The 27,230-nt window shown below is 37.9% G+C and overlaps 6 protein-coding genes across 9 annotated transcripts; 2 read left to right on the forward strand and 4 right to left on the reverse strand.

Moving 5' to 3' along the window:
* LOC109124989 (sister chromatid cohesion 1 protein 3-like) lies at positions 3,969 to 5,964 on the reverse strand. Its single transcript, XM_019237662.1, has 7 exons — positions 5,763 to 5,964; positions 5,573 to 5,678; positions 5,355 to 5,491; positions 4,732 to 5,264; positions 4,555 to 4,640; positions 4,337 to 4,472; positions 3,969 to 4,250 (listed from the first exon to the last, which is right to left on the reverse strand). Exons 1-7 carry the CDS (start codon positions 5,962 to 5,964, stop codon positions 4,149 to 4,151), a joined length of 1,302 nt encoding a protein of 433 aa, XP_019093207.1. The 3' UTR covers positions 3,969 to 4,148.
* Positions 6,615 to 10,361, reverse strand: LOC104749386 (sister chromatid cohesion 1 protein 3-like). The gene is made up of 12 exons (XM_010471001.2): positions 9,987 to 10,361; positions 9,439 to 9,697; positions 9,294 to 9,340; positions 9,150 to 9,199; positions 9,007 to 9,041; positions 8,409 to 8,893; positions 8,219 to 8,324; positions 8,001 to 8,137; positions 7,378 to 7,910; positions 7,201 to 7,286; positions 6,983 to 7,118; positions 6,615 to 6,896 (listed from the first exon to the last, which is right to left on the reverse strand). The coding sequence occupies exons 1-12, from the start codon at positions 10,108 to 10,110 to the stop codon at positions 6,795 to 6,797; spliced, it is 2,100 nt and encodes a 699-aa protein (XP_010469303.1). The 5' UTR covers positions 10,111 to 10,361; the 3' UTR covers positions 6,615 to 6,794.
* On the forward strand, positions 10,577 to 12,686 carry LOC104749387 (60S ribosomal protein L38). Of its 2 annotated transcripts, none has more exons than XM_019237590.1 (3): positions 10,577 to 10,669; positions 11,914 to 12,097; positions 12,413 to 12,686. In XM_019237590.1, the coding sequence occupies exons 1-3, from the start codon at positions 10,667 to 10,669 to the stop codon at positions 12,433 to 12,435; spliced, it is 210 nt and encodes a 69-aa protein (XP_019093135.1). In that variant the 5' UTR covers positions 10,577 to 10,666; the 3' UTR covers positions 12,436 to 12,686. The 2 variants fall into 2 exon arrangements, with proteins under 2 accessions (XP_019093135.1, XP_010469305.2); XM_010471003.2 differs by lacking the exon at positions 10,577 to 10,669 and adding an exon at positions 11,427 to 11,519.
* On the forward strand, positions 12,839 to 20,667 carry LOC104749388 (flowering time control protein FPA-like). 2 transcript variants are annotated; one of them, XM_019238417.1, is made up of 8 exons: positions 12,839 to 13,057; positions 15,227 to 15,429; positions 16,658 to 16,900; positions 17,104 to 17,160; positions 17,289 to 18,094; positions 18,310 to 18,798; positions 19,192 to 20,073; positions 20,413 to 20,667. In XM_019238417.1, exons 1-7 carry the CDS (start codon positions 12,982 to 12,984, stop codon positions 20,054 to 20,056), a joined length of 2,739 nt encoding a protein of 912 aa, XP_019093962.1. In that variant the 5' UTR covers positions 12,839 to 12,981; the 3' UTR covers positions 20,057 to 20,073; positions 20,413 to 20,667. The 2 variants fall into 2 exon arrangements, with proteins under 2 accessions (XP_019093962.1, XP_010469306.1); XM_010471004.1 differs by having other exon boundaries at positions 18,310 to 18,483; positions 18,880 to 20,073.
* On the reverse strand, positions 20,735 to 22,980 carry LOC104749389 (protein STRICTOSIDINE SYNTHASE-LIKE 13-like). Of its 2 annotated transcripts, none has more exons than XM_010471005.2 (5): positions 22,893 to 22,980; positions 22,093 to 22,518; positions 21,714 to 21,998; positions 21,450 to 21,617; positions 20,735 to 21,320 (listed from the first exon to the last, which is right to left on the reverse strand). In XM_010471005.2, the coding sequence occupies exons 2-5, from the start codon at positions 22,470 to 22,472 to the stop codon at positions 20,906 to 20,908; spliced, it is 1,248 nt and encodes a 415-aa protein (XP_010469307.1). In that variant the 5' UTR covers positions 22,473 to 22,518; positions 22,893 to 22,980; the 3' UTR covers positions 20,735 to 20,905. The 2 variants fall into 2 exon arrangements, with proteins under 2 accessions (XP_010469307.1, XP_010469308.1); XM_010471006.2 differs by lacking the exon at positions 22,893 to 22,980 and adding an exon at positions 22,787 to 22,885.
* Positions 22,915 to 24,475, reverse strand: LOC104749390 (RHOMBOID-like protein 13). The gene has a single exon (XM_010471007.2). It carries the CDS (start codon positions 24,192 to 24,194, stop codon positions 23,385 to 23,387), a length of 810 nt encoding a protein of 269 aa, XP_010469309.1. The 5' UTR covers positions 24,195 to 24,475; the 3' UTR covers positions 22,915 to 23,384.

Raw genomic sequence — 27,230 nt, forward strand, 5'->3', positions numbered from 1 at the left:
CTTTGTAAAATTGTTAATTCAACAGATTATTCAACATCATGGAAAATTTCATGCATTAGAGTTGAGTTAATTAGAGTTGAGTTAGAAGTTTTTTTAATTTTCCTTTACATTTTTAATTACTTCCCACGATTTGTTTATTTTTTTAAAACAATTTTTTTTTCATTTTTAATCTTGTCAACGATTTTCATTTTTTTAAAGAGTGCATTTGACTATTTCAAACAAAACTGAAATATATATATATATATATATATATATATATATATTTTCCACAAAACTGAAATATATATATATATATATATATTTATATATATTTTTGTTAAAACATATATGGGTGCCTAAAACTATTACCAAATATACATGTTAACTATTTTTATTTTTAAAGTAACATTTTATTTATTAAATTTATAAATGTCATTATTAAAAAAAATTATATTTAATTTAGTTTTGATACATTATAAATGTTACCCGTCAGTTATTTTTTTTTAAAACTAACTCATATTTTTACAGCAAATTTACTAAATCAAACTACCGTTTTTACCACATAATTTTTACTGCAATTTACAGTATATTATAACACTTACTGTAATTCAATTTTAATAAATCAGGTTACCGGTCAATTTTATACAGTTTTGTTTTTAATTAATAGTCAGTCTAAGATTTGACGTAGATCTATATATCTCCCATAGTATAGGAGTGTCTGTCGGCAGATAAATAAGAATTGTTCAACACCATAGCAAATGGGAGGACCAAATATGATCATTTCCAATTATTATGTTTATGTGCTGTTGTGAGGGTAACGAAAACACCACACTTTCAATTACTCCTTATTTTTGTGGTCTGCTTAGATCATTTTTATTTTTTAATGTATGTACTTTTGGTTGATGCAATTTAATTATTCTGCACACTACTTGTAATAAGCAAGGATTATCCTTGAACCCAAGCCAGTTCTTTTTTTTTGGGGTTAAACGGTGCTTTTGTTTTAAGAAAAGTAAATGGACCACATTTATACAATACTCATTAAAAAAATTGCTTTGGATCTCCCATTGTATTGGAGCGTCTGTCGGCAGAGATTTAAGAATAGCTAGTAGACGACCAAAACTACTACTTCAATACAAATAATAATTGTTCATTGCAAATGGGAGTATAATACTAGTATTGATCTTAATCGAGACTCCCCCGGCCGTCTTCTTACTCTTTAATTTCTTCTTCATTTTTTTTTCCTTCCAACATGACTTTATTAAAAACCAAAGTTAAAATCTGTGTTTACATCAGAGATTCAGGCATTCAGAGTATAAAAAGGATGGACAATTGTGATTCAAAGGCATATGGTTGATAACTAATAATCACTGATTTTGCTAAAATATCAGCACAAGAATTTTGTTCTCGTCGTTGAAAAGAAAATTGGATATCATCAAATCTTGTGCACAAATACGTGATCGTATCCATATAGTGTCGTAATCTTTAATTTCTTCTTTATCCTTAAATATTTAAGACATATTCTAAATTGTTACCCATCAATAATGCACAGTACCAAATCTGAGTATACATTATAAAAGCAATAACAAACATCAAACTAATTTATAACCTTCAACTCAAAACATATATACATACGGATAAAAAGCTTTTTTAAAAATAAAAAGTTCAAAACAATTTCTCCGTTAAGTAATTTTCTTATGGTTTATCTCCTAACACATCCTAGCTACACGGCTACACATATGATTCATGCATGGAGATGGAGGTGCTACAGTCAGTATTATCGATCAATACTTAAAACGGCGCGATCGGTAGAAAAATCTTCTTCACCCAAAAAATGAGAACACGCTAATTTTATAAAAACTGACTTATTCATTGAACCTTTTATCGAGGTTAGTGTGGTTTAGAACTTATTTAAAGAGGATTACGTGAAATATTAATACATACATACATATATTATACATAGATGCTTCGAGATGACAAAGTATGTGTTGCCAGGGGCATTTATATAATAACTATACACCAAATTATTCTGGCACTCTGCCCTAACGTATTTTAAAACTATACATTAAAATATTAAAATATGGGCGCTTATGTCACGAATGATTCCACTTCTTCTTGTCGTTACATGTTAATATGTTATTCTCCTTAAAACAGATTCCTAAAGTCGATATAGAGAGAATCCTGACCGTCCGTTTTGTCTTTCTAGATTCGGATTCTCTTTTAAGATTCCTGAGCTCCATACGTGGAATCTTCAACGATATACAAAGCTACCCACGACCCACGTACCTTAATTGTAGAAATGTGCTTGTTCTCCTATTTGCTGTGAAACTTTTTTTATGTTTTCAATTAGTATTTTATCCGACCGTGACAAACAAAAAGAAAAACTACTATTATATTCTTCGTTTTCTTAAGTGTGATTAGTGTTAGTTTTTATCAACTTTCTTAGTGTGATTTAAATTTCTTTGCATTATTATGTGGTGTAGGATTAGAATATCATCTCTTTACTTTTGCCTCGGCGGCAACTAGTTTGTTTAAATCGAATCAAATGTACGTGCCGTATATATTTATATACATGAATGTAAACGAAGTAACTATATGTAGTTGTTCTAAATTCCATAACACAAGATAAGGCTGGAACGGTGGACCATTTCAATCACAATATTTAGTTGACTAGCTGTCTTATATCTACGTTATCGAATCGTTTGGCTACAGAAAAATGTATAATGTCGACGAAAAAAAAAAGAGATATATATTTTGTCTATGTTCATTGTTGAGACTTGAGACTAAAAGAAGGAAGTATATTCATATGATGTCATGTTCAGAACAGGTGTACCATTTACTTCTTTTGTATAAAGGAAATAGTGTTCTTTATGTGTCAATCGTTTGCACAAGAATAAATAAAAATATAAGTCATAATATTCAATCGCAGGAAAGCTAAAGTAATCATGTTTACGTCCAAAGGAGAAGATTTCCACTGTAATTCATTTTTCAGGGAATGTCAACTTGTATCGATGTTGGTCGCTTTCTAACATCAAATGATAGATTGATGAGTACGTAACCTTTTATTTCCCTAACTTTGTTACATTAATTACATTTAATACAAAAATTTGAAAATTTAGTATTCAAAACTAAATTGAGAATATATAAGAGATTGTTAGTTCAGTAGTTTGCCACCTGTGTGTACGTTGGGGTCACCACCCAATTTTCAATTAGTTTCTTTCTATTGACATAAAGTATAAACAAAACCAAAAAAAAAGCATTCAAACTAATAAACAGTTTCTACATCAAATTTAGTAATTTAGTAGTATGATCAACTTCATCGAGACAAACCAAAAGGCCCATACATCAAGTAGTCCTGTCCCTTAGAGAATTGATGACTAAGATAGATTCCACCTATAACTGTTAATTTTCTTTCTAGATTCAATAGTCTTACTAAGATATACAAAACAAAAACAAGTTAAGAACAGGTAGGTCATCTCTTAGATTTGAAAGAAGGTTGTGCTATTTAAAGATCCACGGGGTTATCTATGCATATACTCCTTTCCGACAGTTTTTTTAGATTTTCGTTTTGATATAATATTCTCATAACGATGACGGTCCAATGTCCATCAGAGGCTTGTTAACTCGGGTCTTTAGCAATGACCTATTCAACACGAACAGAGAAAAGTGACACCACTGGTAGTTGTTTGCATTCTTTACATGGTACATGCTTTCCCCCCTGCTTCTCTTTGCGTTTTGTGGGGAAGCTATAAACTAACAGATGGTACTCGTGATGGTTTCATTGAGAGATGCTGCTCCAAGTACCCGATTATTTGGGTGATCTATATATTTGATTCAATTGGGTTCAAGGACTTTCTCTATGAAACAAAAGTTGGGAGTGGATAGACTTTCTGAGCGACTCTATCTCCATGATTAGTTCCGTCTCAACCCATGCTACTAATTCATTTCCAAAATTATAGAGAATGACAAGCTTTTCTTTTTACAACATTGAATTTAAGTTATATGAATTACTGTATTGACTAATGATGGATTTTAGACCTTCACACATATTTTCTCGAGTAAAGCTTTACTTAAACAAAAATGTAAATAAACCAGGATCTAAGAATGAAGTAACTTCCTCGTCTAACCAGGATCTAACTTCTACATAAATAAATCTAAGGAGCATTGTTTATTCATGTTTGAACCTTTGAAAAAAGGGCAGGCATCAACTTCAAAGCAATATCGCCGTAGGGTTTGTCTTGTTGCATATCTATAAGTCCTCTAGACTTCAATACCTGTCATTCGAAAACAACCCATCTAAACTAATGGCAGTGCAGAGAGATACAAAGAATTAAAAACAAATGTATCAAGAATCACTCACCAAAGTCTCGAAGAACATTCGAGCAGCTAGCTTCCTTGTCTTTCCTGCCAAAATCTCGCTCAAACTTAGATCTCCCGAAGGATGGCTTGAAGTGGGACTACTTGAAGAACGTTGTTTAAGATACTGAACCAAGGCTCTGCAAAGTTCAATGAATGTTATAAGCAATTATAGAAACAGTTGGCTCTTACAAATCTACATGGCTTTTGGAATCTATATACCTTGTTCTCCCTGTCAAACCATCAGAATCTTGACTAGCCGGTGATACTAAGGGGGTATTCCCACCTATCTCCAAGAAAGAAAGCTCCTGTACGGCACAGACAAATAGTATTGCTATCAAAGTTAGTGAAGCACCAAGAATGGTAAAAACATCAACACGCAAAAACGTGAAAACAAACCTCGTCAGTCATTTCAGAAACAGGTGAAAGCCCCAAGTTTCTTAGTTCAGGCATATCCTCTGGATTTGCGGAAGTTGAAGGCTCTGTTCTATAAGATCTTGTCTCCCAAGTTCCATGCTGAGTGCTGAAGTCATCAGTTCTAGAAGGTGAAGATCTTGGAGGCGGTGACGGCATGTGCACAGGGAAACCACCATCCCTTAAATGTTCAAATCCCATGTCATCATTATTATTAAATGTCTGAGGAGATTGTGCTTCTGTTGCTACAGACTCTGCATGCGCAGGTGGAGGGCCTGCAGAGTCTTGGACATCTTCAGTTTGCTGAGCTGGAGACAGCTGAACTGTATTGTCTGGATTCGTAGAATCAGGAACCACAGATTCTGGCATTGGAGAGACTGGATTAATTTCGGTTTCAGCTTCTCGAATAGGAGATGATACAGATGAACGTTCTGGAACATTTTCATTAGAAACAGCAAGATATGGCTTTGAAGCTACATAGTCCTTTTCAAAGACACTGCGTAAAACATCTGAGAAGCCTGCAGATACACAGGCAATCATCTTTTTTTCAAAAACAAAGGACAAAAGAAGGCGAAAGTGACGAAAATGAAGAAACAATTGAAACTTACCAGTAAGTAAGGGATCACTAAATGTTCGATCCTTCTTCAACTGATTATTCAGTCTCCAGACATTTACTTTAGATGAAGGCATTTTATTTTTCTCACGAAGTGTATCACTAGGATCCTCGAGCCTTTGTTTTATAATCCTGTACGTATTCTTTGATCAGTACATACAAAAAAGGTAATGAAATAATCAAAGTCACATGAAGCAACGGAAAAGTTATTACCTGTTGGTTAATACTGTGACCTTATCAAAGAGCTTCCTCTTCCTTGGCCTTCTTTGTGGTTGGGGAGGAGGAGTAGGCTGAAGCACCAATTGAGGTGATGGATGCACTAACATATAAAAAAAGTGTTTAAAACAAATAATAATGTAGAGAATGTAATGGTTAAAAATATAAGACTATGTTGTTTACTCACCAAAATCTGCACGTTCTTCTTCAGAACCAGCAAAACTTGGAGACTCCGAGCGAAGCTCAAATGCAGAATCCCTTCTAAGATTTGAGATTTCTTCATCAATACTAGGGATAGTGGGGTCCTTGTCTTTCAAAGAATCATCTAAAGACTCAGTGTGTTCAATNGTAGTATGATCAACTTCATCGAGACAAACCAAAAGGCCCATACATCAAGTAGTCCTGTCCCTTAGAGAATTGATGACTAAGATAGATTCCACCTATAACTGTTAATTTTCTTTCTAGATTCAATAGTCTTACTAAGATATACAAAACAAAAACAAGTTAAGAACAGGTAGGTCATCTCTTAGATTTGAAAGAAGGTTGTGCTATTTAAAGATCCACGGGGTTATCTATGCATATACTCCTTTCCGACAGTTTTTTTAGATTTTCGTTTTGATATAATATTCTCATAACGATGACGGTCCAATGTCCATCAGAGGCTTGTTAACTCGGGTCTTTAGCAATGACCTATTCAACACGAACAGAGAAAAGTGACACCACTGGTAGTTGTTTGCATTCTTTACATGGTACATGCTTTCCCCCCTGCTTCTCTTTGCGTTTTGTGGGGAAGCTATAAACTAACAGATGGTACTCGTGATGGTTTCATTGAGAGATGCTGCTCCAAGTACCCGATTATTTGGGTGATCTATATATTTGATTCAATTGGGTTCAAGGACTTTCTCTATGAAACAAAAGTTGGGAGTGGATAGACTTTCTGAGCGACTCTATCTCCATGATTAGTTCCGTCTCAACCCATGCTACTAATTCATTTCCAAAATTATAGAGAATGACAAGCTTTTCTTTTTACAACATTGAATTTAAGTTATATGAATTACTGTATTGACTAATGATGGATTTTAGACCTTCACACATATTTTCTCGAGTAAAGCTTTACTTAAACAAAAATGTAAATAAACCAGGATCTAAGAATGAAGTAACTTCCTCGTCTAACCAGGATCTAACTTCTACATAAATAAATCTAAGGAGCATTGTTTATTCATGTTTGAACCTTTGAAAAAAGGGCAGGCATCAACTTCAAAGCAATATCGCCGTAGGGTTTGTCTTGTTGCATATCTATAAGTCCTCTAGACTTCAATACCTGTCATTCGAAAACAACCCATCTAAACTAATGGCAGTGCAGAGAGATACAAAGAATTAAAAACAAATGTATCAAGAATCACTCACCAAAGTCTCGAAGAACATTCGAGCAGCTAGCTTCCTTGTCTTTCCTGCCAAAATCTCGCTCAAACTTAGATCTCCGGAAGGATGGCTTGAAGTGGGACTACTTGAAGAACGTTGTTTAAGATACTGAACCAAGGCTCTGCAAAGTTCAATGAATGTTATAAGCAATTATAGAAACAGTTGGCTCTTACAAATCTACATGGCTTTTGGAATCTATATACCTTGTTCTCCCTGTCAAACCATCAGAATCTTGACTAGCCGGTGATACTAAGGGGGTATTCCCACCTATCTCCAAGAAAGAAAGCTCCTGTACGGCACAGACAAATAGTATTGCTATCAAAGTTAGTGAAGCACCAAGAATGGTAAAAACATCAACACGCAAAAACGTGAAAACAAACCTCGTCAGTCATTTCAGAAACAGGTGAAAGCCCCAAGTTTCTTAGTTCAGGCATATCCTCTGGATTTGCGGAAGTTGAAGGCTCTGTTCTATAAGATCTTGTCTCCCAAGTTCCATGCTGAGTGCTGAAGTCATCAGTTCTAGAAGGTGAAGATCTTGGAGGCGGTGACGGCATGTGCACAGGGAAACCACCATCCCTTAAATGTTCAAATCCCATGTCATCATTATTATTAAATGTCTGAGGAGATTGTGCTTCTGTTGCTACAGACTCTGCATGCGCAGGTGGAGGGCCTGCAGAGTCTTGGACATCTTCAGTTTGCTGAGCTGGAGACAGCTGAACTGTATTGTCTGGATTCGTAGAATCAGGAACCACAGATTCTGGCATTGGAGAGACTGGATTAATTTCGGTTTCAGCTTCTCGAATAGGAGATGATACAGGTGAACGTTCTGGAACATTTTCATTAGAAACAGCAAGATATGGCTTTGAAGCTACATAGTCCTTTTCAAAGACACTGCGTAAAACATCTGAGAAGCCTGCAGATACACAGGCAATCATCTTTTTTTCAAAAACAAAGGACAAAAGAAGGCGAAAGTGACGAAAATGAAGAAACAATTGAAACTTACCAGTAAGTAAGGGATCACTAAATGTTCGATCCTTCTTCAACTGATTATTCAGTCTCCAGACATTTACTTTAGATGAAGGCATTTTATTTTTCTCACGAAGTGTATCACTAGGATCCTCGAGCCTTTGTTTTATAATCCTGTACGTATTCTTTGATCAGTACATACAAAAAAGGTAATGAAATAATCAAAGTCACATGAAGCAACGGAAAAGTTATTACCTGTTGGTTAATACTGTGACCTTATCAAAGAGCTTCCTCTTCCTTGGCCTTCTTTGTGGTGGGGGAGGAGGAGTAGGCTGAAGCACCAATTGAGGTGATGGATGCACTAACATATAAAAAAAGTGTTTAAAACCAATAATAATGTAGAGAATGTAATGGTTAAAAATATAAGACTATGTTGTTTACTCACCAAAATCTGCACGTTCTTCTTCAGAACCAGCAAAACTTGGAGACTCCGAGCGAAGCTCAAATGCAGAATCCCTTCTAAGATTTGAGATTTCTTCATCAATACTAGGGATAGTGGGGTCCTTGTCTTTCAAAGAATCATCTAAAGACTCAGTGTGTTCAATTCTGACATTCTGTTGTTCTGCAGCAAATGATGGATGGGACGCAGGGCTTAATTCGTGTGCAGCATCACGCCTTATCTCAATCTCTGGAATACTTCTAGGAGAATTGGCATCGCTTCTCTCAGTAGTGGGATTGAGCTCTTCTGCCAAGTTACTTTGTCTAGGAGGATCCTGAACTTCAGGGAATTCCTCTGTGGCGTTGCGAGGACTATAGGTTCCTATATCTGGAGCATAATTGGAGTCTCTTGGCTCATTTTCTGATCTTGCCTCAGAAGCCATTTCAACATCAGTTTCTCCAATATGCCCACTCATAGGTTCTGTGGGTTGGCTGCTCAAATCGTTAAAAGAAAGTAACCACATTAGAAGCATATCATTGAACAGTCAAAGAAGAGTAAGTGCAAGGTGTAGTAGAGGAAATCAAAACTCTATGAAGAGACTCACTCGAAATCCATCAGCATAGATTCTGAGATGATGTCCTGCAAGAAGAACACTTAAACTTTCATTCAATAACACGTTCCCGGAGACATGAAAAGCAGTGGTCAGAATCAAATTCAAAGTGATAAGAAGCAAGAGGGTAATCTCACCTCGTCGAATGTGACAGCAACATAAGGATCAACGCCAGTAGGAATTTGATCTGCAAAAGAAGCATCAGGATCAGCATCAGAAACACCTCTAAATCATGGTAAGCTGCATCTACAACCAAGAAAAAAACAACAAGTAAAAGGTACCTGTGAGAGTGATATCTTCCTCACTCCGGGTATGATTATCGATATCCCTATGATTGGACAAGAAAACAAAAATGTTATCTTTCCAAGTCAAACTCTAGTAAAGCTTTATAACAGATCAAACATGAAGAAGAAAAAAAGTGAATACATGTCGATAGTGTTATCTCCCAAGTCGAACTCGTCCAAATTTAGTGCTTGAGGCAAAGTCACAGACTCAGGCGGGGCTTGTCTGGCATCTTCGGGCAAGTCAACTTGAGTAGAGACGAAAGCTTTAGCAACCCAAGTATTAAGGTGACTCCAGTCATTGTAAAGATACTCAACTTTCTTTGAATATATACGCACAACCCCAAGGAGAAGGTGACTTGACGTTCTCAATGCCAATGGTACCTCTGGAAACATTATACTATCTGCATAGACCAACACAATTAATCAACAATCTTAAGATCGTATAACCAATCAAAAGCAGAGAAAAGTCAAAAACTTTAATCAAAACAGCAACTACTCAGGCGAAATTGTGAGGATTTCAACCACTAGAATGGGTAAAAATATAAACTTTGGTGAATGCCCATGTCAAAGCAATCAAAACTATAGAATTAGTGAAATTTCGAATTGGATACAATCAGAGGGGATTAAAAAAAAAAAAAAACGAACTTTGGAAAAAGAAAAGCAAGAAAATAGAAGGGAGGAGAGACGAACCAACAGTTTTGGGGATGTTGATGGCGGTGTACTGAGGCTTCTTAAGACGGTTTTGCACGTGAGCGGCACACCACACCGTACCCAACGGACCCTTTCGAGCCAATAACGTCTGTGAATAAAACATTTGATTCCCCCCTTCTTAGCAACCCGATTCCAAACTACCCACTAAAATTAAGCAGTAGCCCTAAACAAGCCAGAGGTATGGAGACTGACACGATTTGTGAGACAAGGGTTTATCGAATCGAAAGTAATATTTATATATATAAATCAGAGAAACCAAATCAATTTTGGAATACAAAACTGCAGAGACAGCGAGAAAGCGAGAACTAGGTTAGGGCTTTTTGAGGAAGACTAAGAGTTTTCTTTTTTTTTTTTAGTGGCGCGGGAAAACCCCCAATCAGTGGCGCTTAATGTTTTTTTCCAAATACAAACCCCTTTTTCTACTTCTGTCTGCTCGAAAGACAAAAAAAAAACTACTTGGGTTGGGCCACTAAAAACCCAATAGCGATATTGTCGGATTACTGGGCCTATCTAAAGGGTATATTTGGAAATTCGCATATATGACACTCTAGGGTTTTCTTCATATTTAGGGTTACTCTATTAGTTCCCGACGCTGGGGTTCTTCCTTTTTGCTGAGTAGAAGAAGAAAAAAGTTGCAGCCACCAAAATCAGATCCGACAATGGTAAAAAATTCGTCGTCGTCTCTCTCTCTATCAGTTCTTTTCATTATTCCGTGAGGCTGTAGAAGATTTATCTGTTTGATTTCATATCATCTCCGTTTTTGATATCACTGTCTTCGTAGTTCTTTAACGTTATTTTGTAATCGAATCCTTTGCGGAGTTAGTCTTTTGAATTTTGATTGTTTCTTCTCGTTCGTCACTAGGATTTTTTAAGTTTTGTAGTAGATTAAGTAGATTAAGTGTTCGTTCTCGTTACTGATCGATTGGTTTTAAGTTTCTTCATGCACAAACATTTTCTTAAAGTATTGTTGTGAGTTGTTGTTGCTGAGTCATTTTGGGTCTATGAATTTGTATTGAAATGAAAGTGGGATTGNGAGACTGACACGATTTGTGAGACAAGGGTTTATCGAATCGAAAGTAATATTTATATATATAAATCAGAGAAACCAAATCAATTTTGGAATACAAAACTGCAGAGACAGCGAGAAAGCGAGAACTAGGTTAGGGCTTTTTGAGGAAGACTAAGAGTTTTCTTTTTTTTTTTTAGTGGCGCGGGAAAACCCCCAATCAGTGGCGCTTAATGTTTTTTTCCAAATACAAACCCCTTTTTCTACTTCTGTCTGCTCGAAAGACAAAAAAAAAACTACTTGGGTTGGGCCACTAAAAACCCAATAGCGATATTGTCGGATTACTGGGCCTATCTAAAGGGTATATTTGGAAATTCGCATATATGACACTCTAGGGTTTTCTTCATATTTAGGGTTACTCTATTAGTTCCCGACGCTGGGGTTCTTCCTTTTTGCTGAGTAGAAGAAGAAAAAAGTTGCAGCCACCAAAATCAGATCCGACAATGGTAAAAAATTCGTCGTCGTCTCTCTCTCTATCAGTTCTTTTCATTATTCCGTGAGGCTGTAGAAGATTTATCTGTTTGATTTCATATCATCTCCGTTTTTGATATCACTGTCTTCGTAGTTCTTTAACGTTATTTTGTAATCGAATCCTTTGCGGAGTTAGTCTTTTGAATTTTGATTGTTTCTTCTCGTTCGTCACTAGGATTTTTTAAGTTTTGTAGTAGATTAAGTAGATTAAGTGTTCGTTCTCGTTACTGATCGATTGGTTTTAAGTTTCTTCATGCACAAACATTTTCTTAAAGTATTGTTGTGAGTTGTTGTTGCTGAGTCATTTTGGGTCTATGAATTTGTATTGAAATGAAAGTGGGATTGTTTTTTGATTTTGGATGTGTGCAGCCGAAGCAAATCCACGAAATCAAGGACTTCCTTTTGACAGCGAGAAGGAAGGATGCTAGGTCTGTGAAGATTAAGAGAAGCAAGGACATTGTTAAGTTCAAAGTCAGGTGCTCAAGGTACCTCTACACACTATGTGTCTTCGACCAAGAGAAGGCTGATAAGTTGAAGCAGTCTCTTCCTCCGGGTAATTTTATCTCATCTCTTTCTCTAGCTATATCATAAAATTGTTAGAGTTTGTTGCGTATGGATGGATACTCAAGTTTTTAGAACTTCTATCTCTTGAATGTTTTAGTATCATGATAGTTGTTGGATTTTTGGTATTTGAAGCCTAATAGGATTTAGGTAATTTTAGTAAAGCCTTAATTACACACATGTTAATCACAATACTATTAGAATTTTGCCTCCCTTAAGTTTTTTCTGGTTCTTCTATCAGTAATGTGATTTTTTTGTTGGAAATTTCATTTTATCTGAGTTGAATTTGTCTGTTACTTGATTTCAGGTTTGAGTGTTCAAGACCTTTGAATATCTCAGTATCTGTCATGATGGTTCCCAACTGTGTCGGAAGTTTTTTATATACCCCTTTGTCTTTAGAAGATTTTGTTTTTCTCTCTGCTCTCTGTCTTTTGAATTACTATGAATCAGACTTTCCTTGAGTTTCTTTGTTTGAATACTATTATGAGAGAATGGATTTGTATTTTGCTATCCGATTAGTAATATATAGATCTCGAAAGATCTCAGAGTTGTGTGCGTATGAGAATTAAGCACGCACATCAGTTATATCTATGTGGCTTTGGCCGTGAGTTGTTGTTAACAACGAAACTAATCATACTTGAAATCTCGAAACAAATTAGTAAAACTTTCCGTTAAAACGCTGTCGTTTTGCAAGTCGTTGGTGAAGTAGACAACGAACGTCGTCGTTTCGGAGAAATTGCAGTCGTTAATTTTTGCTTTGCCTCTTTGGTTGGGTTATCTTCAACCTTCCAACACCTTCAAGACATTTACGGGGATTCCAATTCAACGGTGAGTGGAAGAAGAAGAAGAAGAAGAAAGAGTGGTGTGGGTGTGGTGATGGCTCCAGTGATGAAGCCTTGGAGAGGACGAGAGCCAGACGGATCTGGGTTTCAATCGAACAATCTATGGGTTGGTAGTTTGACGGCAGAGACTACGGAATCCGATGTAGTCGATTTGTTTGCAAGGTTTGGTGAGATCGACAGAATCATGGTATACTCATCCCGTAGCTTCGCGTTTCTATACTACAGGCGTGTTGAAGAAGCTGTGGCGGCCAAGGAAGCGCTTCAAGGTTCTTATTTGAATGGGAGTCAGATTAAGATCGAATTCGCTCGACCGGTTCGTTCTCATCTCTGCGTTTTCTTAGGTTTCTGTTTTAGTTTCTTCTTCCTTAGCTTCTTTTACCGTTTGTTTATGGTTTTAGATCGATTTTGGGGATTCATCATACTCTTAAGATTACACTCATCTTGATGCTTTTGTCTTAGTAGTGAAATTGTTACATCTAGTCGTGTTTAGTGCATATGTGCCCTATCAAATTTTGAACCCAGATTCATGGTTTGTGAGTTGTGGCCCGCTACTCCAATTAACTTTCTCAACGCGTTCAGTTGGGTTGCTTCATGAGAAATCACACACTACGAATCACGAACAAGAAAGCAAATGTGTATCAAACTCGTCTTCCACCGTAAACTCATATCCATATTGAGCTGCAGCCATATTGATTCCATAATGGCTGCTTGCGGTTCTTTGGTCTCTCTCTAACTGGTCTTTGGATCAGCGACGTCGACATAAATCACTCTGTTCAGGTTCTTGATCATGTCAATGTCATGAAAGCGGTTTCAGGGATCTGTGATTTCAGGAGGCTCGTTCCAGATACAGTTTGCTATATGTCAATCTCTCAAAGTTGAGTATGAACCCAAAAAATAGTAGCAAAATTGAGTTTTTGCAGCTCTTTTGTACCCACAACTCTTGACACGAATGTTCGCATTCTAAATTCGCAAATCGAGCTCCAGTGATAGGTATCACTCAGTATCCTAAGCTATGCTACTCTAGATCTCAAGTTATGACTGGGGAGTTGGAGAAGGTGCAGATAATCAACGCAAGTGATGGCATTTGCATGATAATACAATCCTCGTAACACGTTTAGCCATCAGAGATATAATCTTGAGGTTATACCCGCATGGTGGATGGTTTTTTATTTCACCAATTTGAATGATATGTCAGCATCTTTGCTTTTTGCTCCAATCTCAGCTGAGTGTTAGATGCTTGTATATTTAAACGCGAGCATAATGTGGAATGATCAACTAAGGTGTTGCCGATTTTGAGGAGGACGTGATTCTCCTTGTAATTACGGAATGGTTCTTCTGAAGTATCGTTTTGTGTTTAGGTTAGCAGCTGATATGAATTGACGACAATGGTTCTGTGTTTTGTGTTCTTGTGGATTTCTAACTCAAGTGTGATTTTTTCTTTAGTGTTTTTATATGTAAAGAGTTCTCTTCGTGACAGCTACGTATGCATCTCAACTTTACGATATACCGTATTGGCTCTCATGGAACTTAACTGTTTGCAGGCAAAGCCTTGTAAGAGTCTTTGGGTGGGGGGAATCAGCCCAAGTGTTTCAAAGGATGACCTGGAGGCAGAGTTCATGAAATTTGGGAAAATCGAAGATTTCAGGTTTCTTTTGGAACGCAAGACAGCCTTTATTGACTTTTATGACATTGACGATGCCATACAGGCTAAGAGCATGAACGGAAAGAGAATGGGTGGCAGCTATTTGCGAGTTGATTTTCTTCGATCACAAGGGCCACGGAAAGTAAGCATCCATTTGTCGTCTTAGTTAAATACTAACGTATGAATTTGCTTTAGTATTCCTTTTGTCAGAAATTGCAAACGAGTGCTTTAAGTTTCATGAGTTTGATATGACTTCCGTGGCTAGAAACTTTCTTGTGCATCATTGCAGAATCTATTTGATTCTTTTGCATTTCGAAACCATGTAACACTTTTCTCTCTCTTTAGGAACCATGGCCTGGCTCTAGTGATGGCAGGGATGGCAGTTTGAGTGCTAAACAACAGGTTAGATTTCTTTTTTTGTTGGTGATATGTTTACTTTTTATAGGCTTTACGTTTCATTATTGTAAGAGTTTACGACAAACCCTTGTTCTCGCCAAGTTTCTAAGGTTTGATTGTAATATGCTTAACAGTACCCTCACTCATTTGGAGATGGTAAAGGAAGCGGCCAACCAAGTAATGTATTGCGGATTGNGAGAGCCAGACGGATCTGGGTTTCAATCGAACAATCTATGGGTTGGTAGTTTGACGGCAGAGACTACGGAATCCGATGTAGTCGATTTGTTTGCAAGGTTTGGTGAGATCGACAGAATCATGGTATACTCATCCCGTAGCTTCGCGTTTCTATACTACAGGCGTGTTGAAGAAGCTGTGGCGGCCAAGGAAGCGCTTCAAGGTTCTTATTTGAATGGGAGTCAGATTAAGATCGAATTCGCTCGACCGGTTCGTTCTCATCTCTGCGTTTTCTTAGGTTTCTGTTTTAGTTTCTTCTTCCTTAGCTTCTTTTACCGTTTGTTTATGGTTTTAGATCGATTTTGGGGATTCATCATACTCTTAAGATTACACTCATCTTGATGCTTTTGTCTTAGTAGTGAAATTGTTACATCTAGTCGTGTTTAGTGCATATGTGCCCTATCAAATTTTGAACCCAGATTCATGGTTTGTGAGTTGTGGCCCGCTACTCCAATTAACTTTCTCAACGCGTTCAGTTGGGTTGCTTCATGAGAAATCACACACTACGAATCACGAACAAGAAAGCAAATGTGTATCAAACTCGTCTTCCACCGTAAACTCATATCCATATTGAGCTGCAGCCATATTGATTCCATAATGGCTGCTTGCGGTTCTTTGGTCTCTCTCTAACTGGTCTTTGGATCAGCGACGTCGACATAAATCACTCTGTTCAGGTTCTTGATCATGTCAATGTCATGAAAGCGGTTTCAGGGATCTGTGATTTCAGGAGGCTCGTTCCAGATACAGTTTGCTATATGTCAATCTCTCAAAGTTGAGTATGAACCCAAAAAATAGTAGCAAAATTGAGTTTTTGCAGCTCTTTTGTACCCACAACTCTTGACACGAATGTTCGCATTCTAAATTCGCAAATCGAGCTCCAGTGATAGGTATCACTCAGTATCCTAAGCTATGCTACTCTAGATCTCAAGTTATGACTGGGGAGTTGGAGAAGGTGCAGATAATCAACGCAAGTGATGGCATTTGCATGATAATACAATCCTCGTAACACGTTTAGCCATCAGAGATATAATCTTGAGGTTATACCCGCATGGTGGATGGTTTTTTATTTCACCAATTTGAATGATATGTCAGCATCTTTGCTTTTTGCTCCAATCTCAGCTGAGTGTTAGATGCTTGTATATTTAAACGCGAGCATAATGTGGAATGATCAACTAAGGTGTTGCCGATTTTGAGGAGGACGTGATTCTCCTTGTAATTACGGAATGGTTCTTCTGAAGTATCGTTTTGTGTTTAGGTTAGCAGCTGATATGAATTGACGACAATGGTTCTGTGTTTTGTGTTCTTGTGGATTTCTAACTCAAGTGTGATTTTTTCTTTAGTGTTTTTATATGTAAAGAGTTCTCTTCGTGACAGCTACGTATGCATCTCAACTTTACGATATACCGTATTGGCTCTCATGGAACTTAACTGTTTGCAGGCAAAGCCTTGTAAGAGTCTTTGGGTGGGGGGAATCAGCCCAAGTGTTTCAAAGGATGACCTGGAGGCAGAGTTCATGAAATTTGGGAAAATCGAAGATTTCAGGTTTCTTTTGGAACGCAAGACAGCCTTTATTGACTTTTATGACATTGACGATGCCATACAGGCTAAGAGCATGAACGGAAAGAGAATGGGTGGCAGCTATTTGCGAGTTGATTTTCTTCGATCACAAGGGCCACGGAAAGTAAGCATCCATTTGTCGTCTTAGTTAAATACTAACGTATGAATTTGCTTTAGTATTCCTTTTGTCAGAAATTGCAAACGAGTGCTTTAAGTTTCATGAGTTTGATATGACTTCCGTGGCTAGAAACTTTCTTGTGCATCATTGCAGAATCTATTTGATTCTTTTGCATTTCGAAACCATGTAACACTTTTCTCTCTCTTTAGGAACCATGGCCTGGCTCTAGTGATGGCAGGGATGGCAGTTTGAGTGCTAAACAACAGGTTAGATTTCTTTTTTTGTTGGTGATATGTTTACTTTTTATAGGCTTTACGTTTCATTATTGTAAGAGTTTACGACAAACCCTTGTTCTCGCCAAGTTTCTAAGGTTTGATTGTAATATGCTTAACAGTACCCTCACTCATTTGGAGATGGTAAAGGAAGCGGCCAACCAAGTAATGTATTGCGGATTGGATACCCTCCTTCTGTACAGATTGACGAACAGATGCTACACAACAGTATGATACTCTTTGGTGAGATTGAGAGATGTATTAGCTACCCATCAAGGCATTTTTCGCTTGTGGAGTTTAGGAGCGTTGACGAAGCCCGCTGTGCTAAGGAAGGACTACAGGGAAGGTTATTCAACAATCCAAGAATTACAATTATGTACACAAACGATGACATTCCCCTTGGACGAGGAGATGATACTGGTTGTCATTCTGGTGCCAAACAATCAAGGCCTGAGATGTTCGTCAATGATCCTCCATTCACGTCTTCACCACATTCTAGCGGGATTCTTGGCCCTATGAGGCCCTTTCGAGGAAGCGTTGAACGTTCACATAGTGGTGTGGTTGGTACGAAAGGAAGCTGGGGAAGGCCATCTCCAACTGGCGCTGGAATACTCCCCTCTCCTGCACCAAATACAAGGCTACCCGTTAGATCAAACCTTGGTTCTTGGGAAGGATATGACCCTGCTCAGTTGGAAAGAGAACCCAAAAGAACCCGTAGAGATGGATCAGTGGATGCTTTTCCTTCGATGGGTGTAGATGATCGTGTCACTACGTTCAACAGGTCATATGGGCGTGGTTCAGTTGCTGCGAGGCGTGGTCGTGGCTTTCCTGATACTGATTTCATATGGAGAGGAATCATTGCCAAAGGTGGAACTCCTGTTTGTCATGCTCGTTGTGTACCTATCGGAAAGGGGATTGAAGCAGAAATGTGAGTAACCTTTTCGCCTTTCTGTTTTTCTGTAGGAAGTTATGTAGTTCGTTGATGAGAAGTTATCTATCTGTTCATTCTTTTAGATATGATATTTTAGGTAATCTGTGTATTGTCTTCTTTTTGATCTCAAACTGGATGTAGTAGTGTTGATTCGCCTCATTGATAATACTGCTCTTTGATTGCTGATTCTCGGTTTTTCGAATGGTTAATAGCCCTGAGACCGTCAATTGTTCAGCAAGAACGGGTTTGGATATGCTTGCCAAACATTACACTGAAGCCATTGGATTTGAAATAGTTTTCTTCTTACCAGACAGCGAAGATGATTTCGCGTCTTTTACTGAATTTCTCCGCTACCTTGGTTCAAAGAACCGAGCAGGTGTCGCAAAATTAGACGATGGAACTACTTTATTTTTGGTTCCTCCATCGGATTTCTTAACTGATGTGCTCAAAGTGTCGGGCCCAGAACGGCTATATGGTGTTGTTCTCAAGTTGCCCCCACCACAGGTTCCTGCTGTAGCATCATATAGACAAGAATCTCATCCCATTTCTCAATCGTATATAGATAAATCTCAGAGTTCACCTGCCAATTCCCATCACGGTTTGTATGCTGCTAGGGAAGATCGAGCTGTGTTTGATTACAACAGAGGTATGCAGGAAGAATCAAAGCCTCCCCCAAAATCAATGCTTGGTCCTTCTAGCGAGCCATTTTCTGTACCTAACACTGCAATGCCTCAATCCGGGGTTAGCCTAACACCTGAGCTTTTAGCCACTCTGGCNNNNAAATTAGACGATGGAACCACTTTATTTTTGGTTCCTCCATCGGATTTCTTAACTGATGTGCTCAAAGTGTCGGGCCCAGAACGGTTATATGGTGTTGTTCTCAAGTTGCCCCCACCACAGGTTCCTGCTGTAGCATCATATAGACAAGAATCTCATCCCATTTCTCAATCGTATATAGATAAATCTCAGAGTTCACCTGCCAATTCCCATCACGGTTTGTATGCTGCTAGGGAAGATCGAGCTGTGTTTGATTACAACAGAGGTATGCAGGAAGAATCAAAGCCTCCCCCAAAATCAATGCTTGGTCCTTCTAGCGAGCCATTTTCTGTACCTAACACTGCAATGCCTCAATCCGGGGTTAGCCTAACACCTGAGCTTTTAGCCACTCTGGCCTCCTTGCTCCCTACAAGTTCTCAACCTACTGCCTTTGAAAGTCACCAATCCGTTGAACTGTCCAATGGAGAAGCTCCATCGAAAGATTGGAATCGTGATCAACCAATGGTTTCTGACCGATTAAATCTATCATTCCAACAATTAGGCAGTCAATACAATCCCGTGGAGCAACTACCTCCTCCTCCTCCTCTTCCTCCTCCTCCTCCGATGCATTATCCTCCGGTGTCACGCACACAGAGCCATTCCAGTGGGATGGTCCATGGTGGTATGCAGTATCAAGCACCATTTGTTAGTACACCTCCGCAAGCTCCGTTACATATTCCTCCATCGAAAAATTATGCAATCTACTCTCAAGGGTCACATCAAGCTGTATCTCGACCCATGAGACAGCAATACCAGCCTGAAGCTCCCATGCTTCATCAAACCTACATGCCGGCCCCTATAGCTGAGAACCCTGGTGTGCACGGTTATCAGGATTATGAGCAAGGTAATTATCATGGTCTGACAAATAATCAAGGGCTAACAAATAATCAAGGGCTCAAGGCAAATCGTTCCCAGTCTCAAGCTGAGATGCCTCCACTAGCGAACATGACAAACTTGGATCCGTCTAGCCAAGCACAGCAGCAGCTTCAGTCATTTCTCCCTGGAACTGGACAAGGTACATCAGATGGTGAGGTCGATAAGAAGCAGCGATATCAGTCTACTCTACAGTTTGCGGCTAACCTTCTTCAACAGATTCAGCAACTGCCATCAAATGCTTCGACTGGACAAGGCCCTGGAGACTAGCTCCACATGCCCCCATGGTAATATTCACTATTCTTGCTCTTTGGCATGTGATAAAGTGATTTCTGTTTTCTACTCGTCTTGCATATGCGCGCCGTGCTGAGTTTAGCTGGGTATTAGGTTCTTGTGCTGTGATGTCTCCTGCTACGTTTTGTCTTCGTGAACAAATTATCTGGCGAAACTGTTTAGTATGTGTGATATCTGAAGCTTATCACGCTGCATCTCTTTATAGAAACCGTGTGAAAATTACAAGATTGAACTGTACACAAGTTCTCTGTGTGTGTCGACAGACTTGTCTTGCTATATACAGTATAAATCTCAATGAAAATGATCTTTACAACCTCAATCATAATCGACAGGTGGGTTTTAGTTTTGGACATGCCGTTACTGTTATGTTGGAATGGAGAAAGTGTGTTGACGAAGGATGACGTCGCATAGAGCTTCTTTCCGAACCAGACGATAACACACGGGGCATCGCTATGATCAACCAACTTTTATCGTTTTGGCAAACAAAAAAAAAATCTGTGTTTATATTATTTGTTTGCATTCTACCGTTTCTAGGCTGTACAAATTGTGTGATTCTAGATTCTTATTGGGTAATAAGAATTCTTATATTTCGTATTTCAAATGATAAAAATACAAAACAAAATGAGACTGAAGAAAGAGAATGTAATGAACAAAAGACGAATCAGTCCAATGGAACTCGAATCAAAACGAAGATAAATTAGTTACAGAGAGATGATTTAGTTCAATCATCAACTTGTTTATATTGTTTCCCTATCCTCATGAATTTTTAAATCAAGAGGATATAAAGAAACACCAAAAGCTAGGGAACTACAACAACAAAGTTCTTCATTGATTCATTGTTAAAGGGTAAGGCAAAGTGGCAATGTGGTTATGAGCCACTGTTCCAATCCAAAGCTTCCCTTGAACTTCCCTCACTTCACTCACAAGCTTCATTACCTTGCCTTGTCTATCCTCGAGCACCTCCAAGACCTTACCTTCCTCGTCGAATCTCGATATCACAGTGTACATTCTCATCCCCATCGTTTTCGCCAGCAGCTTCATCGGTATTGGCAACCGGAAGTAGATGCTTTTTATCCAAGGGTTGTTTGTTAGAACTTCTTGTGCCGGTGTTCTGCAACAGTCTATTGCAACCCAAAACTGACCCTTTTCGTTTATTCTTACATTGTCTGGGAATCCCGGGAGATCTGCCACCACCTCGACGTCACCCGTCTTTGGACCTTCCAGCCAGTATTTCACCAATCTGTTATATACATATTGATAAAAGAGAAATGATACATCAATATAAACACAAAGCTGAGGCAGAGAAACAATAAATATGGAGTCTATCCTTGAGTTTGATGTTAAGGGTCATCTATCTATATGGTTATACCTGCAATTGGTTGTTTCCGTGAAGAGAAGGAAAGACTGATCTTTAGAGAGCTGAATTCCATTGGGAAAAGCCAAACCATCCAGCACAACGTGTGTTGTTTTGGTAGGTGGATCATATCTTAGAAGCCTTCCTGTTGATTCTCCTTCCAGTAATATAAAGAAATGATTCCTACAAAAAGTACAAGTTCAATTCTCACATCATACAATTAAGTGATTAAAGGTGGGAATTGATCTACAAAGCAAGAATAGCAGAATTTTTCCTTACGCTCTGTCATATCTTTTGCTGGTGTCAGTGAAGAAGATAGAGCCATTTCTATGGACGTCAAGGTCATTAGCAAATAGTATAGGCTTTCCTTCCACATGAGTAGCTAAAGGTGTAGCGATCCCTCCTTCAGGACCAACCATAAGAAGACCATAGTAAGCGTCTGCAATATACAAATTTCCTGTCTCTTTATCAAATCTCAGGCCAAGAGGTCTCCCACACAGCTTCTCGTGTTTCCATTGCTTATTTGTTGTTGAATCCACACCTCTCACACAAGCTTTCTCTGACCTAATTCTCATGAACACAAACCATCAATAAGAAAACCTGAAACAAAACTCTCTGCACACAAAAAGAAGTGATGAGTATATATACAATCTTATACCATTTCGATGTTACCACGGAAAATGTCTCCCATCCAATTGCTTCACCCATCCATCTAACCACTCTTCCATCAGCCAACCCTGTGTATGGACCACGACCTAAACTATCAAACTCTAATGACTCTGGACCAAAGACTTGGTCCACAAACTCCAGTTTCCCATGATTACCCAGTCGACTAAGGTTGTCTCTTGGCCATCTTTCCATGACTTGCTTGTATGGAGCAACCTCGTGCTTCACAGGTTTGAACTCACGACCCCCAATTGGACTTATGTGAAAGGGGTCGATCGCTATAAAAATTACAGATAAAGCAATGATACAGAGAATCGGATGATGAGTCAACAATGAGTCATATGTACCACCATTCTGGCCTTTCTTCTCCATTTTTAAAGTGCTCAGAGGGTGGACCAGAAAGTAAGATCAGATTCACCTGATCAATGTACAGATTATATAAGCAACGTCGAACATTATAGTTGTGGAGAAATGCAAACTCTGTGAATAGAATTTGGGTTGAAAGTAGGTATAATGGAGACAAAGAACTGGTCAAAAGTTGATCTAAGTCAGATCACTCTGATACCAAATACAATTGACATGACTCTATTTTTGAGATAGAGCTTCGAAATAATCATCCAACCTACAACTTCTCATAGCTAAAAATTTGAAACTGTGAATCGGTGATTGTTCTACCCTTCCCTTACCTTCTTTTTGGAATATTAAACAAGGAAATGATAGAAGATGGAAATTGGTTACAAAATAAGACACTGCTCTAGTCCAAGAGACCTGCAGAAAAATTCATCTAATTACCTTGTGAAATTGAAAGAGTGTAGATGATAAAACAGATACCATGTATTATTGTGCTTATTTCACCAATTAGCCCTCCAATATATCAAAGAAAAACGAGTAATACAAGACTGTTTGGTGGAATGCTTTCATATTGAAATAAATGTGAAGGTCACAAATGAGGAAACATGTCTAGTGGATGGAATCTTTAGGTAAGACACAGGACACTTACGCAACTATACATCAATCACATGACAAAATAATTGACTGTCATATTCATCTGTAATGATGTCTAAACACCACTAGCTTGATTAGACGTGTAATCCTTCTCCAATCACCACATTATCCGGAAGCATTTCCCACAAACAGTTCAAGCAAGCCTTAAGTATCTGTTAAATATCGGGTCATTCGGTTGGAACTGCAGAAACAAGCTTGGTTACCAACTCTCGGTCTTCATCCTACTACCTCGATGAAAAGAACTTTGTTCCCACATTCAATATTGAACATAAACTGAATTCAGACAACTTCCACTCCACTAAGAGGGACAGCACTGGCTTGCAAGGTCCGGCCGTTTCCAATAAACCGCACTGAAGGTAAAGAAGCATCACTAAGCGATTCGATCTCTAGAAAACTGATATCATAAGCACCCGATTTCTTCAAACTGAAAACAAAAACCACAATGATCCAACCAAGCATAGTAAGAGCCCAGTAGTTGTTCATCCCGCCAATCAGACCCCACGAAATGGCGTAGCCAACAAGGATGCCTGACAAATGTCCCAGAAAACTAGCTTGTGGTACGATGATGGAAGTGAAAATGAGTGACTCGAAAGGCGCGAAGCTAATGGGAAGAGACAAAAGACCAAAAAGATCCAGCTTTGAAGAAGGTTGCTTCACAGAGAGAATGGTCATCCAACCAAAGACAACACAAGAGTACCCAACAGCTGTCACTCTCCGGAAATAATCAATCTTGAACCTAGCAATCAACAAATGATAGATCCCAATAACCAAAACACCAGAGAACACAACAAGAACAAGAGTGTAATGAAGGTAATAAGCCGTTCCAAGACCAATATGACCAAGCTGCTCCACAACACCAAGACTCCAGAGAGCACTCATGTTAAACACAAGATGCAAAACACTAATATGTGATAAAGCAGAGGTGATCATCCTCCAGTAGTGGCCTTCAACTGCAGTCTCGTAACTCAATCCAACTTGAGAGTAGCCAATACTCTTCTTCTGAATCACAAACCAAATCACACTGCATATCGTGACGATGCAGCTTGTTGCTGGTTTCTCAATGATATCATAAAACAAAGGCCTCCCCATACTTAAACAATCTAAACCCAAATTCTCACTCTTTCAAATCCACAGAATCAACAATGAGCTTGAAGCAATGCGAGCAGTACAGACACAGATCTGAATAAAAGTTTAAGCTTTTTTTAATTTGGGGGGGCAGTAAAACTCAAAGCAGTAACCTTTACAGCTAAACCCACAGACCAAACTAATAAGTATTCTCCAGAAGGATAAAAAGAGAGATCTTTCTTCTTCGAGAATTGGATTCTATCGATTCTTCGTGCTGTTTCCTGAGAATTTTTCTTCTTTTTTTTTTTTTTATCAATCAGATCGTATCACACAAACACAAAACCTTCAGAGAAGCCAAATTTTTTTGGTCTTCGTCGGTTTGACTTTATGGAACTGGGCCTAAAGTGGTAATGGAACTGGGCCTAACACCATAAATTATCAGTCCAGTTATATAAAATCACGTTGACCAAAGTTTTGCATAATTCACTCTCGAATTTTACTCTCTTTTTATTTTTTAGATGAACCTTAGTTTAAAAATGATTCTATAACATTACTTACTTACTCTTGCCACCCATAATTTGATAATATATAACATATTGATGCTAGGTTATGTTTTTTTTTTGTTGGGTCAAATGGTGCTATTATGTTAAGTTTTGATTCTATCTTTCAAGAGTTTTTTTTTTTTTTTTTACCGAAACATACAGTATTATAGTATTTAAAAATGCTAAGTTTGTAATCCGAGACCAATCCATTATTAATAGTTTTAAAGTTAATCAAATCAGTTTACTTCTTATTTGGTTGTGTTTAAGTCAAATTGGAATCAGAAAGATGGTATAGATCATTTGGATTATAGATTAATGTTCGTCTTCTACGTTTTTGGTAAAGGGTGTTCGTCTTCTACTTAAAAACAGAATAAGCTTATAGTACGTATGTTTGGTTTCGCTGTCTCTATCGATATGATGACCGACAATGACGATATCAAAACTACGATCGTTTCATCACTATACTGAAACTACTATCATCATTAAAAATTTGGCGACGTGTTCTGACCAAAATCTGGAAACTATGTAATTGTATGTCAGTGTTAGTAAGTCTCACGTTGTTGTTTGACATCAATCATCAAGTTACAATGAAACTCGAAACACAAGATAACTCGATAACACAATTTTAGTAATAGTATTAATATAAGGATAACACAATTTTAGTAATAGTATTAATATATGAACAATGTTATCAATTTCTAGAAACAATATTTGTCACTGAAATATGAAAACTAGAATAATTTCATTCACATATGAATATTCTTTTTTTTTTTTTTGTTACAATATTTTATTCAAATAACTCCATCCGTAACTAAACAAATAAGAGGATGAAAGTGAAATATATGAAAAACATAAACATTAGTTTAACACCAATGCTTGAAGCTAGCTCCTCGTTGAAGCAACCCTTTATTTCTTGTAAACATTTTATGAGCCATCAATTTAGAAAAAGTAAAACTTGGGGTTTGCTGGAGGCTTGATTTTGACATGATTCCGGGCCTCAACATTGGTCACGATCATCGTTACCATCATCAGTACGATGACGAAGGAGGCAATCATGGTTCTCTTTTCGATGGCCATCTTTGCTTATTAAGTTGTTTAAATGGTTTCTTGTTTTTTCTTTTTTCTTTTTTCTTTTTTTGAAATCTTTGATTGAATAGTCGACTTATATATATGTAAAATCGAACTTCTATATATAGTGAATTACTAAATTTAAATTTTGGTGGAATGTTTCAGTTGTCTTTTTTTAGATAATTGCTCCAATGATCACCTCCAGATTTCTTCTTGTTTTTCTAAAAATAGTTGAATTCTAAATTAACTTTCCAAATTTCAATCTGACACTTGTCTGTCAAGTGAATTTAACAAAACTTTGATTTTTCAGAAAACTTCGTAAACAAATAATAACCATTCGTTATTAATGAATTTTTTTGTTCTATTTATTTTTAACAGACAATTAATCAGAAAGATTAATTGAATTTCATACTATTGTATACATTTTTCCGATTTGAGTTTTTGTATATTGGATTTAAATTGAGAAATTTAAAATTCCCATTTAAACTATTGGAAACACACACACACCAAAAAAAATAAAAATAAGAAGCGAAGCGTTATTTAAATTTTTATGGTCTTGTGTCAATTACGTGAGTCGGTCGATATTTGGTTTGATGTATGATTTTATTATGATGATGCTATAAACTACAAAGATGTGAATCCTCTCACCAATAACATACCAAAAAACCTTTGAAGCGTGTTAGATCCCAATTAGGTTCAACATGCACCACCGTCTTCTTCTTACAAGACTACTCACTTAAAAAGAAATGGTTCCCTCCTTCCTGTTAAAGAAGAACCATAGCAATGGCTGCCAAAACACAACCATCTTTTTCTTATTCTTCTTCTTCCTTACTACTCACCATGTCCTTGTTCTTACTAGTTCTTTCACTCATTGTCCCTTCATCAGTTTTTTCAGCCACTCTTCGTTCAGATATTCAAGCTCTAGAGGCTATAATACGCAGCGTTGATCCAAGTTCCATCTCTCCATCCTCTTACCTCAGCACATGGGACTTCTCTGAAGACCCTTGTGAAGGCTCAGGGACGTTCTTGGGAGTTATGTGTTCTTTCCCTCTGGAGAACACGACGAGCCGAGTTACAGAGATCGACCTTGATGATGACGGTTATGACGGTTTCCTCTCTGATGAAATAGGAAACCTAACTGAGCTCACAGTCCTTAGCCTCAACAAGAACAGATTCCGCGGTCCAGTTCCAGAATCAGTGTTCCAACTCAGGAAACTCACCAAACTCTCTCTCGCTGAAAATTTCTTCACCGGAGACATATCCCCAGAAATCACGCGGCTCAAGGAGCTCAAAACCGTAGACTTGTCCACAAACAGTATCGCCGGTGAAATCCCTCCAAGGATCTCAGCCTTGAGAAGTTTGACTCACCTGATCCTATCAAACAACCATCTCGATGGAAAAATACCTGCGCTCAACGGCTTGTGGAAGCTACAAGTATTAGAACTCGGTA

This window comes from Camelina sativa, chromosome 16, assembly GCF_000633955.1.
Source record: "Camelina sativa cultivar DH55 chromosome 16, Cs, whole genome shotgun sequence".
Lineage (NCBI taxonomy): Eukaryota > Viridiplantae > Streptophyta > Magnoliopsida > Brassicales > Brassicaceae > Camelina > Camelina sativa.

Excerpts from the sequence above, each read along its gene's own strand:
- LOC104749386 (XM_010471001.2), bottom strand. The coding sequence starts at position 10,110 with ATGTTTTATTCACAGACGTTATTGGCTCGAAAGGGTCCGTTGGGTACG. Across the intron at positions 9,200-9,293 it reads GGAAGATATCACTCTCACAG|ATCAAATTCCTACTGGCGTT; the intron begins GTACCTTTTACT and ends CTTCTTTTGCAG. Across the intron at positions 8,894-9,006 it reads TCTATGCTGATGGATTTCGA|CCAACCCACAGAACCTATGA; the intron begins GTGAGTCTCTTC and ends CGATTTGAGCAG.
- LOC104749389 (XM_010471005.2), bottom strand. The coding sequence starts at position 22,472 with ATGGAGAAGAAAGGCCAGAATGGTGGTACATATGACTCATTGTTGACT. Across the intron at positions 21,999-22,092 it reads TCCGTGGTAACATCGAAATG|GTCAGAGAAAGCTTGTGTGA; the intron begins GTATAAGATTGT and ends CATGAGAATTAG. Across the intron at positions 21,321-21,449 it reads ACGGAAACAACCAATTGCAG|ATTGGTGAAATACTGGCTGG; the intron begins GTATAACCATAT and ends TGTATATAACAG.
- LOC104749390 (XM_010471007.2), bottom strand. The coding sequence starts at position 24,194 with ATGGGGAGGCCTTTGTTTTATGATATCATTGAGAAACCAGCAACAAGC.
- LOC104749387 (XM_019237590.1), top strand. Across the intron at positions 12,098-12,412 it reads GAAGCAGTCTCTTCCTCCGG|GTTTGAGTGTTCAAGACCTT; the intron begins GTAATTTTATCT and ends ACTTGATTTCAG.
- LOC104749388 (XM_019238417.1), top strand. The coding sequence starts at position 12,982 with ATGGCTCCAGTGATGAAGCCTTGGAGAGGACGAGAGCCAGACGGATCT. Across the intron at positions 13,058-15,226 it reads ATCGAACAATCTATGGGTTG|GTAGTTTGACGGCAGAGACT; the intron begins GTAGTTTGACGG and ends ATCTATGGGTTG. Across the intron at positions 16,901-17,103 it reads GATCACAAGGGCCACGGAAA|GAACCATGGCCTGGCTCTAG; the intron begins GTAAGCATCCAT and ends CTCTCTCTTTAG.